Source organism: Sus scrofa, chromosome 2 (genome assembly GCF_000003025.6).
Source record: "Sus scrofa isolate TJ Tabasco breed Duroc chromosome 2, Sscrofa11.1, whole genome shotgun sequence".
NCBI lineage: Eukaryota > Metazoa > Chordata > Mammalia > Artiodactyla > Suidae > Sus > Sus scrofa.
The window spans coordinates 40,686,386-40,705,343 of NC_010444.4; the positions used below are offsets into that span (position 1 = coordinate 40,686,386).

At 37.8% G+C, this 18,958-nt stretch overlaps 1 protein-coding gene across 1 annotated transcript in view; it reads left to right on the forward strand.

The window, feature by feature from the left end:
- Window positions 1-18,958, forward strand: part of TSG101 (tumor susceptibility 101) — a 47,495-nt gene that overhangs the window by 13,199 nt on the left and 15,338 nt on the right. The window contains 4 exon segments of the mRNA XM_021083264.1: window positions 1,801-1,964; window positions 6,723-6,849; window positions 10,890-10,956; window positions 14,508-14,599. Coding sequence (XP_020938923.1) covers window positions 1,801-1,964; window positions 6,723-6,849; window positions 10,890-10,956; window positions 14,508-14,599 — 450 coding nt within the window.

Sequence of the window (18,958 nt, forward strand, 5' to 3'; positions counted from 1 at the left end):
CCTATGCCACAACAGCACCAGATCCAAGCCACGTCTGTGGCCTACACCATAGCTCACAGCAATCCCAGATACTTTACCCACTGAACAGGGCCAGGGATTGAACCCGCATCCTTGTAGATACTAGTCGGGTTCATTACCGCTAGGCCATATCAGGAACTTCCTATTTTTATTAAGGAATCTCCATACTATTTTCCATAGTGGCTGCCCAATTTATATTCCCACCAGCAGTGCACAAGGGTTTCCTTTTTTATAAACACACACACACACACACACACACACAAATTTTATCTACATTAAACCTGTCATTCCCTTACCATTTTTCATATGACACAGATCCTAAGCTTAAGTCATTCTGGAAACTACTTCATTTTTACAAAGCAAAGGATTCTGAATGATGGAAATAAATTACGTTTTATGTACTAGGATATATTCTATTGGAGTTTTTTTTCCCATGGTAGAAGTACTTTTGGGTAAAAAATAAATCCAAAGTGCCATAACTGTCTGATTTCTTTAAGTGAAATTTATGTGTATATACTTGTATGAAGTAAAACTGTCTCTAAGGGAAAAACAACGTATCTGAATTGTTAAGTGATTCACATGGTTGCTTGGGACATTGGGCTTTGACCCCAGTAAGAAATGCTTTGACTTATGTTAAATGCATTAACTCTCTTGATTGGTTCCTTTGAAACACACTGTTCATTTTGACTATATATAGTTGATTTTCTTTTTTTTTTTCTTTCTTTCTTTTTTTTTTTTTTTTTGCTTTTTAGGGCCGCACCTGTGGCACATGGAAATTCTCAGGCTAGGGGTCCAGTCAGAGCTGCAGCTGCCAGCCTAAGCCACAGCCACAGCGGTGCGGGATCTGAGCTGTGTTTGTGACCTACACCACAGCTCAGAGCAGCGCCGGATCCTTAACCCACTGAGCAAGGCCAGGGATCGAATCTGCAACCTCGTGGTTCCTAGTCGTTTCCACTGCACCACGACAGGAATTCCCTATAGTTGAATTTCTTAACCAAAAGAGATAGTGTTACATAAAGCAAGGAGGAGGTGACATTGATTTTGAAACTACCACTGAAAATGCCATATTTATTGGTCAAGCTGTGGCCACCAGTCAGCCTCTGTTTGAAAATTGGATTAGGTCTTTAGTATGGCTTTTGACAAAGGAATTTCAAGTCTAGCTTATATCATTTTCTTTTTTTTTCTTTCTTTTTCTTTTTTTTTTTTTTTTTTTTTTTTGGTCTTTTTAGGCACACTTGCTGCATATGGAGGTTCCCAAGCTAGGGGTTGAATTGGAGCTGTAGCAGAGCCACAGCAATGAGGGATTCAAGCCAGGTCTGTGACCTGCACCACAGCTCACGGCAACACCAGATCCTTAACCTACTGAATGAGGCCAGGAATTGAACCCGTGTCCTCATGGATGCCAGTCGGGTTCATTAACCTCTGAGCCACGATGGGAACTCCAAGCTTATATCATTTTCTGATAGGACACAATCTGTAATGTTCCTTCTCTATCCTTCCCAGTGAACTTTATTAACTGAAGTGCAAGAGTCAAATAACAAAGAATGGCTTGAACCAAAAGATAATTTGTAAATAATGTTTTTATAGCAACAAGCAGACACTGGTGGAGTAGTGATCATTTAGCGCCTTAATCCTGCTGTAATCACTTTTACAAACTGAAAACGAGAAACTGATCTTAAATAGAATTTGAAACAAAATATTTGTCGTGATTTTTTTTTCCTTTTAGTGTTGCTTAGTGTAGCTCTTGTTAAGAAGTAACTAAAGTTTCTCTTTCTCTCTCAGGTAATACGTATAATATTCCAATATGCCTGTGGCTGCTGGACACATACCCATATAATCCCCCTATCTGTTTTGTTAAGCCTACTAGTTCAATGACTATTAAAACAGGAAAGCATGTGGATGCTAATGGAAAGATATATCTTCCTTATCTACATGAGTGGAAACACGTAAGTATTAACAGTTTTCTGTGAATTCCTTGTATTTTATATATTTCATTCACTATATATTTTACTCATAAGGAGGATTCCAAGGAGGATAAATTCATGTAAGATAACTTAATCAATGAGCTGGGTAACTCCAAAAGAAACATATTTGTATAGAGCTTGGTAAATTGTAGAATATGCATAGTTACTATTTTTTTTTGCTTGAGTTGAACCTTTAGGAGCAGATGGAATTCACATATGGGAAATACATTTAAAAAATAGTATACTAGTGGCATATATTTGTGAAACTGTTTGAATCTCATTACTGACAGTGTTCCTATCCAGAAGTAATACTAGGAAATTCTCTTGTGGCGCAGTGGGTTAAGGATCTCGCGTTGTCACTGTATTGGCTTGGGTGAGGCCAAAAAAAAAAAGTATGGTAGTAAGAAACTCTGTTTCTGCCTCTGATAGTATAGCTCTGGAGGTTCCTATCAACAATAATTAGAAAAGCCACACAAAGTACAAAAAAACATCTGTGCAAGGCTTTGGAGAGCTGTTGAGGCAGTTAGGACTTGAAGGGCCAAGATGCTCTAGAGGAGGGAACTGCACAGAGAAGAGTCAGTATTTAGCCAGTTTTCTCTAAGGGTTTTTACTGATTCTTGGTACAGGGTGAGAGACTCAGAATGTGGGCAGAGGGCCTTAGCTAGAGGGAAAGAAGCCTGCAGAGTTTCTAATAGTCCCACAGGACTGAAAGGACAACAGTTGCTGTTCTGTCTGCAAGGCATCCAGTACTTAAGGAGCCAAGATTTGGGAGAAAAGGAAGCTACAAAGAAGTGAGCCAGATAATCTCAGTTTCCCTCTCAAAGAATATACTGAATTCCTAAACTTCAAAGACAAGATGCTAAAAAGCTAAGCAGAAAGCCTTTGAAAAACACAGCCAAGTTCTCAGCAGTCTTAGGTTGAGTAGGCAATAGGCATTCGGAACCTTATCAGGGAGGAAGGATATAAGTAAATATTGTTGGTTCTTAGTTGGCGCCAGTGGAGGAACACTCCCCATGAGTGAGAATTTAGGTGGAATGAGCCCTATAAAATCCCAGCCTGGAATCAGCTTAGTTCCTGATTATAATAAGTTGATTCCCACAATATGTACCAGCCATAGGACAGAGTAAACCTTTGCTGGAGGAAGATAATACATAGAGCCTATATACTTTTTCACAGACAGTATCTAGCATACAATTAAAAATTATTAAGTACACCAAAAGACAGGACAAAGAGGGAAAAAGGATAATAGAAACAGGACACCCACCTCCACCAGGCAACCCAGTTATCAGACACAGACTTGAAAATGACTGTTTGATATGTTCAAGGTGGAGAATTATTTTAAAAATGAACCAAGTAGAAATCTTGTAACCAAAAATTAGAGTCATAGAAGTTAAAAACTAGGAGTTCCCTGACAGCTTAGGGGTTAAGGATCCAGTATTGTCACCGCTGTGGCTTGGGGTTGCTGCTGCAGTGCGAGTTCAGTCCCTGACCTGGGAACTTTTTTTTTTTTTTTGGACTTTTTTGAGGGCCACACCTGCGGCATATGGAAAGTTCCCAGGCTAGGGGTCGAATCAGTGCTGTGGCCACTGGCCTACACTACAGCCATAGCAACATGGTATCCGAGCTGGGTCTAAGATCTCTACCACAGCTCATGGCAACACCAGATCCTTAACCCACTGAGCAAGGCCAGGGATTGAACCGGCATTATCATGGACACTAGTTGAGTTCATTACTGCTGAGCCGTGACAGGAATTCCCCACCTGGGAGCTTTTACATACCCTGGGCAAAGCCAAAAAAGAAAACAAAAAGAACTCAATAGATGGGATAGATGGGTTTAATAGCAGATTGGACTCAGCAGAATAGAGAATGAATGGACTGATATATAATACTTTATGTTTTTAATGCTATTGTCTTAGGAATAAATCTTACAAAAGATGTCCAAGTCCATTATGGAGAAAATTCTAAATTTTAATGAAAGATATTATAGAAGACTTAAGTAAAAGCAAAGAGAACCTTATTCATGGATTGGAAGACTCAGTATGATAAAAATACTGGTTCTCTACAGATTGATCTATGTCCTAACAGAAGTTTTTCTTTCTTTATGTATTTAATTTCGTGAACTTGATGAATCTAAAATTTATATGGAAATGCAAAAGATTAAGGATAGCCAAGAAGGAATTCTCATTGTGGTTCAGTGGGTTAAGAACCTGACTAGTATCCATGAGAACTTTGGTTTGATTCCTGGCTTCACACAGTGGGTTAAGGAGCTGGCATTGCCATGAGCTGCAGTACAGGTCACGGGTGCGGCTCTGATCTGGCTTGCTGTGGCTGTGGCATAGGCCGGCAGCTACAGCTCTGATTTGATCCCTAGCCTAAGAACTTCCATGTGTTGCGGGTGTGGCCCTAAACACACACACACACACACACACACCACACACACGATAGCAGATTTTACATTCTGAACAATATGTATGTTCAGGATTAATAAGCAATTTAATTAGTAAGGTCAAGATAAATGATAACAGCCCTAGTTTACATTCTGTATCATGCCAGATTGCTGCAGTAGATAGCATGCTGTTGTCACAGGGATATTAAGATGGTTTTCAGTAGCAAAGCAGTTTTATAAAGATATTATTTCAGTTGACCCTTAGGCGTTTGAGCCGAAATAAACTAATAATCTTGCTGCTTTTCTTATATCCTATATCATTCCTTTTTTCTTTTGGCCGCACACGTGGCATGTGGGAATGACAATACCAGATCCTTAACCCACTGAGCCACACAAGCAAACTCCTCCTGTATTATTCTGAATTAGTCATTTGTCATTCTGAAAGATTCATGACTGTTGCTTTGTAATAGGCCTGGAAATAGGTATTAATGATTAATTTTCCTTCCTTCAAAGACTTTAAAGTGAAAGAAATGATATGATAAAGAATTGAAGTAAAACTTTTCCTGACAAAACTATGGTTATAAGACTGCATAAATGAAGTTAATATTTCATCATGGGTAAACCTTGAAAATTTGCTAAGTGAAAAAAGCCAGACACGCATCATATGATTCCACTTGATCATTGGATTGTATGAAATATCCAGAATAGGCAAGTCCATTGACAAAATAGATTAGTGGTTGCCAGGGCTTGGGGAAGGGGAAAATTGGAAATGAGTACTAATAGGTACAGGTTTCTTTGGAGGATAATAAAAATATTCTGGAATTAAATAGTGGTGATGGAAAAAGCCACTGAACCATACACCTTTCGAGGGTATATGAATTATATCTCAGTTTCTTAAATGCATGAGGTTATGATTTACCTTGGGAGTTTTGTTGGACTAAATAATTAACAAGAGATTAAAGTGTGTGATTTCAATAGTGACCCCACACACATCAGCTATGATCTCTAGTCCACATTCCTCGGTGCTACACAGATACTGTATGTGATCACTCCCAGTCTCAGCATGTAAATTCACAGCCAGACATAAGACAGGTGTTGGAATAGTGAGAATCAGCAAATTTTCATAAGAAGCTTTCTGAAATGTTACCTTTTGTCATTGTCCATACATTGGGACAGAATTTAATAAAATAGTGCTTTGGGAAGTTGAAAGCTGCTAGTGAACTCTCCCATCCGGAGAAGGAAATTAAGATGATTAGCTGATCGAGATGATTAAGTTATCCTTCAGAACCTGATGAACTCATGAAGTACATGAGGTGAGATATACACAAAATGTAGTAAGAAGTGAAAATGGAGCCATCAGATAAGCCAATTTGAACAACTTTGCCTAGCATAATTTGTCTTAAATTAGTGATCAGTAGATACTTGAGAGAAAAGTTTAGCAACATTTATAGGATACAGACACTCTAACTTTCACTATGGTATTGGAAGGAAAAATCCTTTAACGATTTGTATCTTGTGTACTCTAGTGATTTCTGAAATGAAGTCTGCCTGTAATTTCAGAGTTCGTAATACTGTCTTTAATAAAAATTAATCTAGGAACAAGTTTCCAAGGTAACATTGTTATCTTTTAATGGCCTTAAATAATATTTGTGACTACTGCACACATCCGTCCATGAATTTGTATGAGAATTTGTAATTTGTCCATTGGAAATAAAAGTTTTGGTTAGTTGTGTGGAATCAAATGAAGAACGATACTATCCTTTGGCTAGTGCTGTTTTTATACACGTGAAGCAACACCTTGTTACATGTAAATAATATGTAAAAATCACATAGCTTTATCAAATGGAATTTTTATGTTTGTGGTCCTACAAAGGAAGTTATTGAGCTGAGTTGAAAACAAATCAGATGGCTCAAGAAGATGTGGTACATATACACAATGGAATATTACTCAGCCATTGAAAAGAACGAAATACCAGCATTTTTAGCAATATGGGTGGACCTAGAAATTATTATACTAAGCGAAGTTACCTATACAATGAGACACCAACATCAAATGCTTTCACTGACATGTGGAATTTGAAAAAGAGACTGAACTTCTTTGCAGAACAGACGCTGACTCACAGACATTGAAAAACTTATGGTCTCCAGAGGAGACAGTTTGGGGGGTGGGGGATGTGCTTGGGTTGTGGGATGGAAATCCTGTGAAATTGGATTGTTATGATCATTATACAACTACAGATGTGATAAATTCATTTGAGTAATAAAAAATAAATAAAGACTAAGAAATGACCAGATTTTTCCTATTTGCCAAAAAGTGAATCTGTAGCTGACTTAAATTTGTTTTCCATTTTTAGCCACAGTCAGATTTGTTGGGGCTTATTCAGGTCATGATTGTGGTGTTTGGAGATGAACCTCCGGTCTTCTCTCGTCCTACTCTTTCAGCATCCTATCCACCATACCAGGCAACAGGGCCACCAAATAGTAAGTAGAATTGAGATTTGATTTTTAAACTCATGTAAACAAAACAGAAAACCTGATTTTTAAACTCATGTAAAACAAAACAGAAAAAAAATTTTTTTAATGACTTCACTTTGCTTTTTAGCTTATCAAGTTAGTGGATTTTTTGGAGGTATTCTGAGGCCCCACATCTGCATGTACAGATTCCCAGCAGAGACTGGCATTTGGGCTTTCGTTTGTGGGTAGACATTTAACTTGGGTGTGCTGGCTTCCAAAATGGAAGAGAAAGAATGCTGAAGTAGAGCTAGATTTTTTTTTTTTTTTTAAATCATGCATGCCATGAATAGCTTTTTTTGATCTGTTTGGAAGTACATATAACTTGAAAGGCCATCTGACCACTCCTTCCTGTGTTTTTTTTGTTTGTTTTTTGTTTTTTGTTTTTGCAACTCCAGCATCAGGATTGTAGATATCAATTATATCATTGATTTAAGTCAACTAAATCATCAATGTTCAGCTATTCTGGGTATACACGATGCACATCTAGCTTTCAGCTTTCTTCTCTTTAGTACAGCCAATTCATAATTTTTAAGTGGAGAGGGTCGGGGGGCATGAAGTCAGTTATCACTTCTCCCCTAATTGGTGAACATTATCTCTGTTATTTCTGGGTTTCTAAAAAGTAATTCTTACTGATGCTTTAAAATCACCCTGGATAATTGAGAGTTGGTTGTACTTACTGGTTTTGGCTTTACTAAACCTGTACTTCTTCATTGTATTTTGAGCTGTGATTTTTTTTTTTTAAGCAAATTTTAGGTTTGTAATTAACCAAACTTACTTTTAAGTTAATGCGAGCTTTCATTTTTTTCCTGCTGAAAATTATCGTTTTCCTTTTTAATTCATTCTGTCTTGAGAAGCATCTTGACTCACAAGCTGAATGGGAATCTAACAGAACTTTCTGAATCCATTTCCTTTTCCCATGGGCTTTCCCAGAATAAGCTTGGTTATAGCATTTTAGTAAGGATTCTAGGGATTCTTTTGGACCAGAAATTTGCTTTTTTCTTAAATTCTTTTAGCTCTAATACCTAAAATTAGATAATCTTGCTCATCTAAGGTTTGAAATTCTAAGTACTTCCTAGGTCAGAATTCATATTTATTTGCTCACTTAAGTGACCACTTAAGATAAAGGTAACCTTTTCATAAAGTGACCACTTAAGATAAAGGTAACCTTTTCATAAATTTAGACAGTCTTCTAAGCAACTTTTTTCCCTAAGTTTTATATTGACATTGGAAGTGCAGCATTCTAGAAAGAGACCTCACTAAAGAAATCACTATTACAGTTCCATTTTGCATTCACTCACTATAAATCACATTACACAATCTGTCCCATTACAATTTTAATACTTTTTATACATTTAAATGATACTCATTATTATTAAGTATGACGCCAAAGAAATGAAGGTCTGAATTCTGTCTTACACACACAAACATACACCAAGGACTATCCCAGAAATTTGGATCCATACTTAAATAATGTCTTCTAGTTGTGAAATTATTATCTTTTATTTTATTTATTTTATTTATTTATTTTTGTCATCTTTTTGTCTTTTTGCCTTTTCTGGGGCCATTCCCACGGCATGTGGAGGTTCCCAGGCTAGGGGTCTAATTGGAGCTGTAGCTGCCGGCCTACTCCAGAGCCACAGCAGTGTGGGATCCGAGCCACGTCTGCAACCTACACCACAGCTCAAGGCTCAACCCACTGAACAAGGCCGGGGATCGAACCCACAACCTCATGGTTCTTAGTCGGATTCATTAACCACTGAGCTACATGGGAACTCCTATTAACTTCTATTATTACTGTTATTGCTCTAAACATTTTTGAACTCCTGTTTTAGGATGGCTTTTGAACTAGCTATAAATCATACTTAAAAAAAATGTATGGCCAGAGTTCCCATTGTGGTACAGTGGAAACAAATCTGATTAGAATCCATGAGAATAAGGGTTCGATCCCTGGCCTCGCTCAGTGGGTCAGGGATCTGACATTGCAATGAACCATGGTGTAGGTCACAGATGCGGCTTGGATCCCCAGTTGCTGCAGCTGTGGTGTAGGCCGGCAGTAGTAGCTCTGATTTGACCCCTAGCCTAGTAACTTCTGTATACTACAGGTATGGCCCGCAAAAGCAAAAAAAAAAAAAAAAAAAAAAAAATGCTATGGCCAAACCTCATTTTTCATTAACAGTAGCACAACATTTATTGAGATATAGCTAAGCACTTCATACTAGTTTTTATTTAATCCTTATAATAACCCCATGTATTATGCATATTTGTATTTCATTTTATTCTGGCTCTAAAATTACTTCATCTCATTCCCTGCTTCCTTACCAGTCAGTCTTGGATTCAGATAACTTTTGTTATTTCACAAAGTAATAATTTGAAGACTTTGCTCAAATTATTAGCTTTTCAGAATGTTAGAAAAGGAAAATTGCTTATAATTATGAGGAAATTGCTTGTAACCATGAAGTGGTGGTTTTTGTGTGTGTTAAAGAAACTAGCATGGGGAGAGAAACTAGTAATGGACTGTAAATGTTGCTCACACCTAATAGTGCCCTCATCTTTTGATGTTCATAGAGATGAACTGTGTTTTGCCTTCAGAAAGAAACAGTTTTATGGGATCTAGCAATTGTGGCATTTTGGGAGGTTTTTTTTTTCCCATTCTGAAACAGTATTGAACATCATCTTAGCTTCATTACAGTAAAGAAAGAAAATTACTTATGACATCTATAGGTTCATCTTAACAAGAAGGGTTATGAACACTGATACTTGGGAATGTAAGCTCAGCAAGTTTGGTAAAAACTTTTAAGGCCCTTGGTCAGAGCAAAGCATATTTCTCCTACCCACTTGAACTATGTGCTCTAAAAGTTTGTTGCTTGAAGGTTCCACTGCTCTTGCCTTTAAGCTCTCCTATACCATTCATCTACTAGATCACTTTTGTTTACCCATACCTCTTACATTTAAATTAGCTACCTTCTGTATGATCCCATATAGGGCAGTCTGAAATTCCCTGTCATAACACTTATCACTCTGTTATTATTCCTTGCTTGTTTATCTTCCCCACTGGACTAAAAGCAACTGAAAGCCAGGAATTAATTCATTCATTCTTCCTTCCTTCCTTCCTTCTCATCAAATTCTTGGTGACTGTCACATGAAGGCACTAAAATATTGATTGGATTAAGGACTGATTCATCATTGTATTCAGTGAGAAAATTTTCACTCAGGATAAATTGATTCTCAAACAAGCTATTTCCAGCTGAGGCCAAAATTAACTACTTCTTTCCCTCTCTCACTCACTCTCCTTTTTTTTTAATGGCTGCACATGTGGAATGTGGACATTCCTGGGCCAGAGACTGAATCTGAGCTGCAGCTACCACTGATGCCACAGCTGTGGCAACAGCAGAGATATAAAGCATTCTTTAAGCTTACTAAATTTGAATCTTTTTTTCCCCTAGGATTTCTAAGCTTTTGTTTTAATCTGTCTAGCTAAATATAAGTTTTGTATAGGACTTCTTTTAGTAATTTGAAGTCCTTTCAAATCCTCAATCAAGCCAACAAAACCAGCTGTGCTAATCGGTCAATGTAGTCTTAAAAGAAATATCAAAAGATTTCTTAGATGCAATAAAGAGGTAACTTTCTAAGAAGCTGACCTTGGACCAGAGGAGGGCAGAATTAGCTTCCTCTAAATTCCAAATTCAATTGGCTCCTGTCTCAGGTTATAGATTCCTTGACAGCCTGCAGAGCTGACCAGGTTGACCTGTTTGCCAGTTATTCTTGTTGGGGTTGTCATGTGTGTTGTCATAACTCATGTGTAATCCTTCTAGAATTCTATGGTTTGAAAATATTTATTAGTTGCAGTAAAGTACTAATACGGGTAGAGTGTTTTGTTTTGGTGCTGAGATTTGGATTCTTTAACTGTATGAAATTTTGCTGTGGTTTGATAGTGATGTGTGCCTTATTTGATAATGTATATATCCAGGACTATGCATATTATTTTAAGTGTTAAAAATTATTTTTAGCTTCCTACATGCCAGGCATGCCAAGTGGGATTTCAGCGTACCCATCCGGATACCCTCCCAATCCCAGGTAATGAAAAATTATCTTTTGAGTAATAGTATTAGAATTCTGTTAGATCTAGAGTAAAAATAATGAGTGCTAACTAGGGCATTAAAATGAATTTAGTTGTGGTTTAATGGAAGGTACAGCTCAGTTTATTCGTGAAATTTTATGGTATGTACATAGTTCAAACAGAGTTTTTTTCCATTCTAGAGAAATGCTGTTCTCTTCTGTTTACAGAGAGGAAAGAAATGAAGAAATGGCAATGATGTTGATTAGTTTTGGACTTTGAAATCCTTGCTACTTCCCTTTTAGGAACTTTGTATATCCAGTGTAAAAGCTGAAAGGTTAATGGAATATTGATTATAACAACTTCAGAAAAATATTTATTTTTTTATTAGAGTATAGTTGATTTACAGTGTTGTCAATTTCTGCCGTATAGCATAGTGACCCCGTCATATATATATATATATATATATACATACATACATATATATATATATATATATATATATATGCATTGTTCTCATACTGTCTTCCATCATGTTCTATCCCAGGAGCTTGGATGTAGTTCCCTATGGCATACAGTAGGACTTAATTGCTTTGTAACACCCTTAAAAAAAAACAAACAAAAAAAAAACTGACCTTTTCTATAAACTACAGGGAATGAATTAATGGTTTGTATGATGAAGTCAGTCTTGTCCTCGTAATGTTTATTTATTCAGTTAATAGACTGCATATGTTGCCAACCTTTATTATCCATATGATAATAACATAACAGAGCTAAATAGTGAAATCAGTCTATGAATAATACATACTAGAAAAATTAATGAGAAATGATAATTAACTTGTGTTACAAATGTGCACCCATTCCAGTGGTAATCTAGGAGTACTTTCCAAAGGCGGTCTGGGGGCTAACTTAGAATGCAAAACTGGCATATTCTTGGTACCTAAATGAAATCTTCAGCTACTTAAAATAAACAAGAATTAACAAGAAAATTTTAACCTGCTACTTTTTCTTAGCTTCGTATAACCCTCACAGGTAATGCAGCCAGATTTCCTGAACACCTGCCATAACTAAATATATGTATGTACATATATAATATGCAGGATCTTACAAGTTAAATTTAGCAGACATACTTATGGGGGGGGCTTTCTTAATTTCAGGGACTGGCTTTTTAAGGTAGTAAGCATTCTGTCACATTTAGATAGTAAGCAGAGACCAGATGAACATCTGTCAGACAAGAGAAAAAGATTCCTGTGGTTGTTATATATAAGCTCGCTATAAGTTTTAGATTTCTTGAGGCCTTTAATTTTCTCATTAAGTACTAGACATGGAATCCTGTCTGAAGTCTTAAAATTATAAGCCTTCATCCATTAATAGCTGCTAGTAAGAAGGAACTTTGGGCATATAGGGAATGGTTATTAGAAGCACAGTAAGGAAATAGTAAAGCCACTTTAAAGAAACTTGTAAATTAAAATGAATGCTGAAAATATTGACAAAATATAGACTTACCTTACATAACTTTAAAAGTTTCTTCTGTGAGGTGATTTGTTAGAAGCTCCTTTTCGAGGCAGCTCTATTTCAAAGATTTGATGGGCTTTGTGTGAGTGAAATGTAACTTTTATTGTCATAACATGCTGATAAGTTAAGGGTAACTATATTCAGATTGCTGTCTTCAAAAAAAAAAAAAAAAAAAAGAAGAAGGTGAGTTCCCATTGTAGCTCAGCCATAACGAACCCAGCTAGGATCCATGAAGATGCAGGTTTGATCCCTGGCCTTGCTCAGAGGGTTAAGGATCTGGTGTTGCCATGAGCTGTGGTGTGGGTCACAGACATGGCTCAGATCCCGAATTGCTGTGGCTGTGGTGTAGGCCGGCAGCTGTAGCTCCGATTGGACCCCTAGCCTGGGAACCTCCATATGCCACAGGTGTGGCCCTAAAAATACAAAAGACAAAAAAAATTTTTTGATTCAGAAATCTGAGTAAGATTGACATTGTTTCCTTGCAACACTGCATTATGGATTACTAGAGAAACTAGAATAAAAGTACCATGCAGAGCCTTCAGCATACATCCTCTGGAAACAAAAATCCTTAACTTTTTTCTTCCTTTCTTTTTTTAAACCCACTGAGCGAGGCCAGGCATCAAACCTGCAACCACATGGTTTCCACTGTGCCACGAGGGGAATTCCAACATTTTTCTCTTTTGATTTTACTTTTATACTAATAGATAAGAGAAATTATGATTTCATTGAATCTTCAGGTTATATACAAAGTTTTTTTTGTTGGGGATAAGTTATAAAGTGTGAACCAGTAATGCAAATAGGAGATCATCTTTGAGCCACTACCCTGAAAAAAGATTACTATGAACTCAGAGCTCTTGCTCCAGGGCTTTGGGCTGGCTCTTTTTAGTCAGTAATTTTAATGGACTTGTAGAATTGCAGATGTCATAGATCTGACAATTGTAGATAACATGGGATTAATCAAACTTTATTATTCAGCTAACAGGTAGCTAATAATCATTCTGGGTTTTTGTTTTTGTTTGTGTGTGTGTCTTTTTAGGGCTGCACCCACGGCATATGGAAGTTCCCAGGCTAGGGGTTGAATTGGAGCTGCAGCTGCTGGCCTACATCACAGCTCAGGGCATCACTGGATTCCCGAACCACTGAGTGAGGTCAGAGATCAAACCTGTGTCCTCAAGGATACTAGTCAGTTCTTAACAGGAACTCTCCTGCTTTTCTTTTCTTCTCCATTATAAGGGAAATACCGCCAAACTAGTGATCATTCAAAGGAAGGTGATTAGATCTGAAAATCATGACTGAGGAATGGTTGAAGGAATTAAATATTTCACCTGAAGAAGAGACGATGGGAAGATGTTAGAAGTCTTCAGATACGCAAGTGATTTTCTAGAATGCAAATTTAGGACCATTAATTAGAAGTTACTACATCAAAATGAAGTTTGTGTTTAGCATAGAAAGATGACCATTTGTAGGGGATATTGTAAATGATACTTACAGCGCAATGTTGGATCAGAAACTGGAGGGGAATACTTCTAAGTAAAGTTCCTTCCAACTCTAATACCAATACAGGAGTGACTGAAACCTTCCATAGAGTGAAAAGAATGTTTTTAAAACTTTATTGAAAGAGGAATATTTTCAGATCAGATATTAGAAAAGGTTATTAATGAGCCACAGGTAAAAATTAAGTAGTATTATTTCCCTATATGCTAGGAAGTCACAATGGAAAATTCTCACAAAATATTTGTTGCTCCAGGTCTGATACTGTTGAACTGTCCTTAGGAATATTCTGGTTGCTTTCTGCTGCTGTGAAAGTGACCCTCAAACAGGGCCAAACAAGAGTATTTTAGTCATTGACTTTAAGGGTAAATCCAATGTCATTAATGGAATTTCTGTAGAACTTTGCTTGAATAGACACCTCTAGCACTAAAACTGTAAAGTCATTAACTGGTAAAATAACGAAATAATTAAGCTTAGCTTCCTGGAACAGGGAAATCTTAAAAGATACTATAGTGTTGGGTCATTTAAACATTAACATTTAATGTTTTCTGTTCTTTTTCTTTAGTGGTTACCCAGGCTGTCCTTACCCACCTGGCGGTCAGTATCCTGCCACAACAAGTTCCCAGTACCCTTCACAGCCTCCTGTAACCACTGTTGGTAAGCACTCCTCAAAATTATACTTCTCCACATAAGGAAAGTCAGAGTCTCCTGTTGTGAAAAGTGCATTTTTCAATTTTGTTTTGTATTGAGTAAGTTTGACATGTAACATTGTATAAGCTTAAGGAGTGCAGTGTGTTACTTTAATACACTTGTATATTGTCATAGGATTGCATTGTAGCAATATTTATTATGTTATATAATTAGCATACAATATTATTTCTATCCATTATACCATGCCTTAGATCTCTATTGCTTATTACTCCTTACAAATTTACACCCTTAAATACCATCGATTTATCATTACCACCCCCAGTTTCACTGTTACATGTGAAATGTTAGAATACTCTTAATTTTTACAGCAGAACCTCTTAAAGGTCAGTATTTTATACTTTAAGAAGTGAAATGATTTATCTTCATGTAAGCGAGCCTTCTAGGCCATAAAAGCAAATTCGATTGACTTTTATCACTTTTTCCTGTGTTTCACATATTTTTTTTGATGCACTTTGTATGTGTCCAATTATTAACAGATAGTTAGGTTTTCCTAGCCTGGTTAGATGTAAAAACAGATGAGCATCTTTAGAAGAAACCACCATTGGGATATTATGAGTGGATCAAGTAAGACAAATCATTGCAGGCCAGTAGTTCTTGCTTTCTTACGTTGCTTATTAGCGTTACCTGAAATTTTCTTCTGCTGAGAAAAGAAAGCAGTACCAGAACTTCTACAGATTCCCACCCCCACATGACTATCTGCCTTCTCCCTGTTACCGTAGATCAGTTATCGTTGCTTCTACCCACTAGATGTTATCCTCTCTTCATTTGCTCAGGGACATCACTTCAGCACTTTCCCCTCTCATCGTCAGTTTTTATTCTCTGCTGTGTTGCTGTCATCAGCACATACAAAAATATGCCCTAAAATAACCCTAAAAAAATTCTCCTCTGGAGTTCTCTTATGGTGCAGCAGGTTAAGAATCTGGTATTGTCACTGCAGCAGCTTAGGTCACTGCTGTGGCATGGGTTTGATCCCCGGCCCAGGAACTTCCACATGATGTGGGCATGGCTTAAAAAAGAAATCCTACTCTTAATTTCACTTTGCCTGCCATCACTGCTCCATTTCTTCATTCCCATTTGCAGCAAAATTCCTCAAGACCATTATCTAAGTACTCATTATCTTTAATTCTTCTTTCACTCTTGAACCTCTTCATTTGGGATTTTCCTTATGTCATTCCACTAAAACTGCTTTTCTCAAGGTCACTATTGACCTTTGTGATATTAAATCCAGTAGCCATGAGTTCCCGTCATGGCTCAGTGATTAACAAATCTGACTAGCATCCATGAGGACACAGGTTCGGTCCCTGGCCTTGTTCATTGGGTTGAGGATCCGGCATTGCCATGAGCTGTGGTGTGGGTCACAGACGAGGCTTGGATCCTGCTTGGCTGTGGCTGTGTTGTAGGCCAGCAGCTACAGCTCTGATTCGATTCCTAGCCTGGGAACCTCTGTGTGCCGAGGGTATGGCCCTAAAAAGAAAAAAGAAAAAAAAAATTGGTAACTAAATCCAGTAGCCAGTTAAATATTCTCCACTTATTTGGCCTGTCAGTGATATTTGACAGTTGGTTACTCCCTCCTTGATACGCTTTCCACTCTTGTTTTCCAGGACTTCCTATCTCAGTGGTACTCAAACTCAGTCTCCTTTTCTTAATACTCCTTTTCTTTTTTTTCTTTTTTTTTTTTCTTTTTGTCTTTTTGCTACTTCTTGGGCCGCTCCCGTGGCATATGGAGGCTCCCAGGCTAGAGGTCTAATCGGAGCTGTAGCCACCGGCCTACGCCACAGCCACAGCAACACGGGATCCGAGCCACGTCTGTAACCTACACCACAGCTCACGGCAACGCCGGATCATTAACCCACTGAGCAAGGGCAGGGATCGAACCCGCAACCTCATGGTTCCTAGTCGGATTCGTTAACCACTGCGCCACGACGGGAACTCCAATACTCCTTTTCTTAATACTGGAATGCCCCCTGGCTCAGTCCTTGGCATTCTCTATACTTACTCTCCTGGTGATCTCTATCAATCTCGTGGCTTTAAATACCGCTTTTATGTCCACGGTTCCCAAATTTATGTTTCCAGCTTATGCTTCTCTCCAGAATTCCATATTCTTCTATTCAATTGTCTTTTCAATATTTCCATTCATATATTTAATAGACATTTCAAATTCAGCGTGACCAAAATTAAACTCTCATTCTTTCTACACTGCTTTACCACATCCATTGATACCTACTCAGTGCTCTCACTTTGGTGTCATCCTTGATTATTCATCAGGAACCTGTTATCTTCAAAATATATCTGGAATCTGATCATCTCCAATGCTGGCCCAAGTCACCATTCTCTTTCATATAATTTATTCCAAAAGCTTCCTGAAAGGTTTCTCTTATCTGTCCTTGACCTTCTACATCTGTCAGCCAGAGCGATTCTTTATTAAAATATTTAAATTATATCATTCCTCTGCTCAAAACTTTCCAGTGTTTTTCTGTTTCACTCAGAGTTCAAATTTCTGAGGCTTAAAGGGCCCTGTATGATCCTGCTTTCCCTCCCAGTTATTCTCTGACCTCATCTCCTGATCTCTTCTGTCTTAGGATTTGTCCACTGCCTCTTTCCTTTGTATGGAGCAGTCAGGCCTACCCTAACAGACTACTCCCCCCGCCCCCACACATAAACACACATGCCCAACATCTAGAACAGTGCTTGATATATAGAAGTTCTCTAGGAGTTACCGTCGTGGCTCAGTGGTTAACAAATCCGACTAGGAACCATGAGGTTGCGGGTTCGATCCCTGGCCTTGCTCAGTGGGTTAAGGATCCAGCATTGCCATTAGCTATGGTGTAGGTTGCAGACGTGGTTTGGATCTGGCGTTGCTGTGGCTGTGGCATAGGCTGGCAGCAACACCTCTGATTAGACCCCTAGCCAGGGAACCACCATATGCTGCGGGTGGGGCCCTAAAAAAGCAAAAAAAAAAAAAAAAAGTTCTTCTAAATATTTTTCTGAGTGTCTGAATGAAATGTAGAATCTTGTGACGTTTATTTTTCTGTTACATTTTCTGATAAATTTTAACCTTCCTGAGATCTGTTGTAAATAACCCCCCCAAAAAGAGCATTTTCTTCAGCTGTTGTTTTTTTTTTTTTTTTTTTTTTTGTCATTGATACATTCTAGTTATTGAGAATCTACTGGTAATGGTTTTATTTTGTTTCTTCTTTTAAGTTCTCATCCATACTGTAATGTAGCTCTTTTTCTACAGTATAATTTGTTTTTTGTTTATTTTTTTGTCTATTTAATGGTGCTGCACCTGTGACATATGCAGGTTCCCAGGCTAGGGGTTTTAATCAGAGCTGTAGCTGCCAGTCTACACCACAGCCACAGCAACGCCAGATCCGAGCAGTGTCTGTGACCTACACCGAAGCTCACAGCAGTGCTGGATCCTTAACCCACTGAGTGAGGCCAGGGATTGAACACACATCCTTATGGGTACTAGTCAGGTTCTTAACCAGCTGAGCCACAACGGGAACTACCAAGAGTACTTTATTAGAAGGACTAGAAAAATTGTTATTTTATGATAATCTAGGAGATCCTTTAATGTTAATTTTTCTATTCTTTGTTGCTCGCCTCCTTGACTTTTTCTTAGTATTTTAGTAGTACATTGTGCAGAATATTGTTGAACTTCAAAATTGTAATGAAGGAAAGCACAAACATTAAACTAACATTTGAACATTACAGTTCACAAATAGTCAACATTTTCTCAGTCTGCTTACCAGTAGCCATCAGGATTTGTGCTATTATGCTCTGTGCTGCAGAGGCCCTGAGATAGAATGTAGTTATTTATCCTTTGTGGAACTTGATAGTTTCACTTTAAAGATTTTGAGTTTATGATGTAAAACAAACACTTGTTGGAAGGCATCATTAATTAACTTATGTCTTATAATTGATGTGGTTGCTTGTGTAAGAATTGGTTTTTAACCATCTCCAGCAGTAGTGAAGTAAAGAACCACTAAAAATGACGTAATAGACCATTACATTCTTTATAGCAGTCACTTCGGAAATAGTGCAGAAAATAGAATTGATGTAGGTCTTGGGCCTTACAAGAGCTCTTTCCGGCTCCATTCCATGTAGATTTTGAACAGCAACATTTTTTTTTTTTTCCTTTCTTTTTGTTTCTTCTTAGGGCCGCACTCATGGCATATGGAAGTTCACAGGCTAGGGGTCAAATCGGACCTACACCACAGCGCATGGCAACACTGAATCCCCAACCCACTGAGCGAGGCCAGAGATTGAACCCTAATCCTTGTGGATACTGGTCGGATTTGTTTC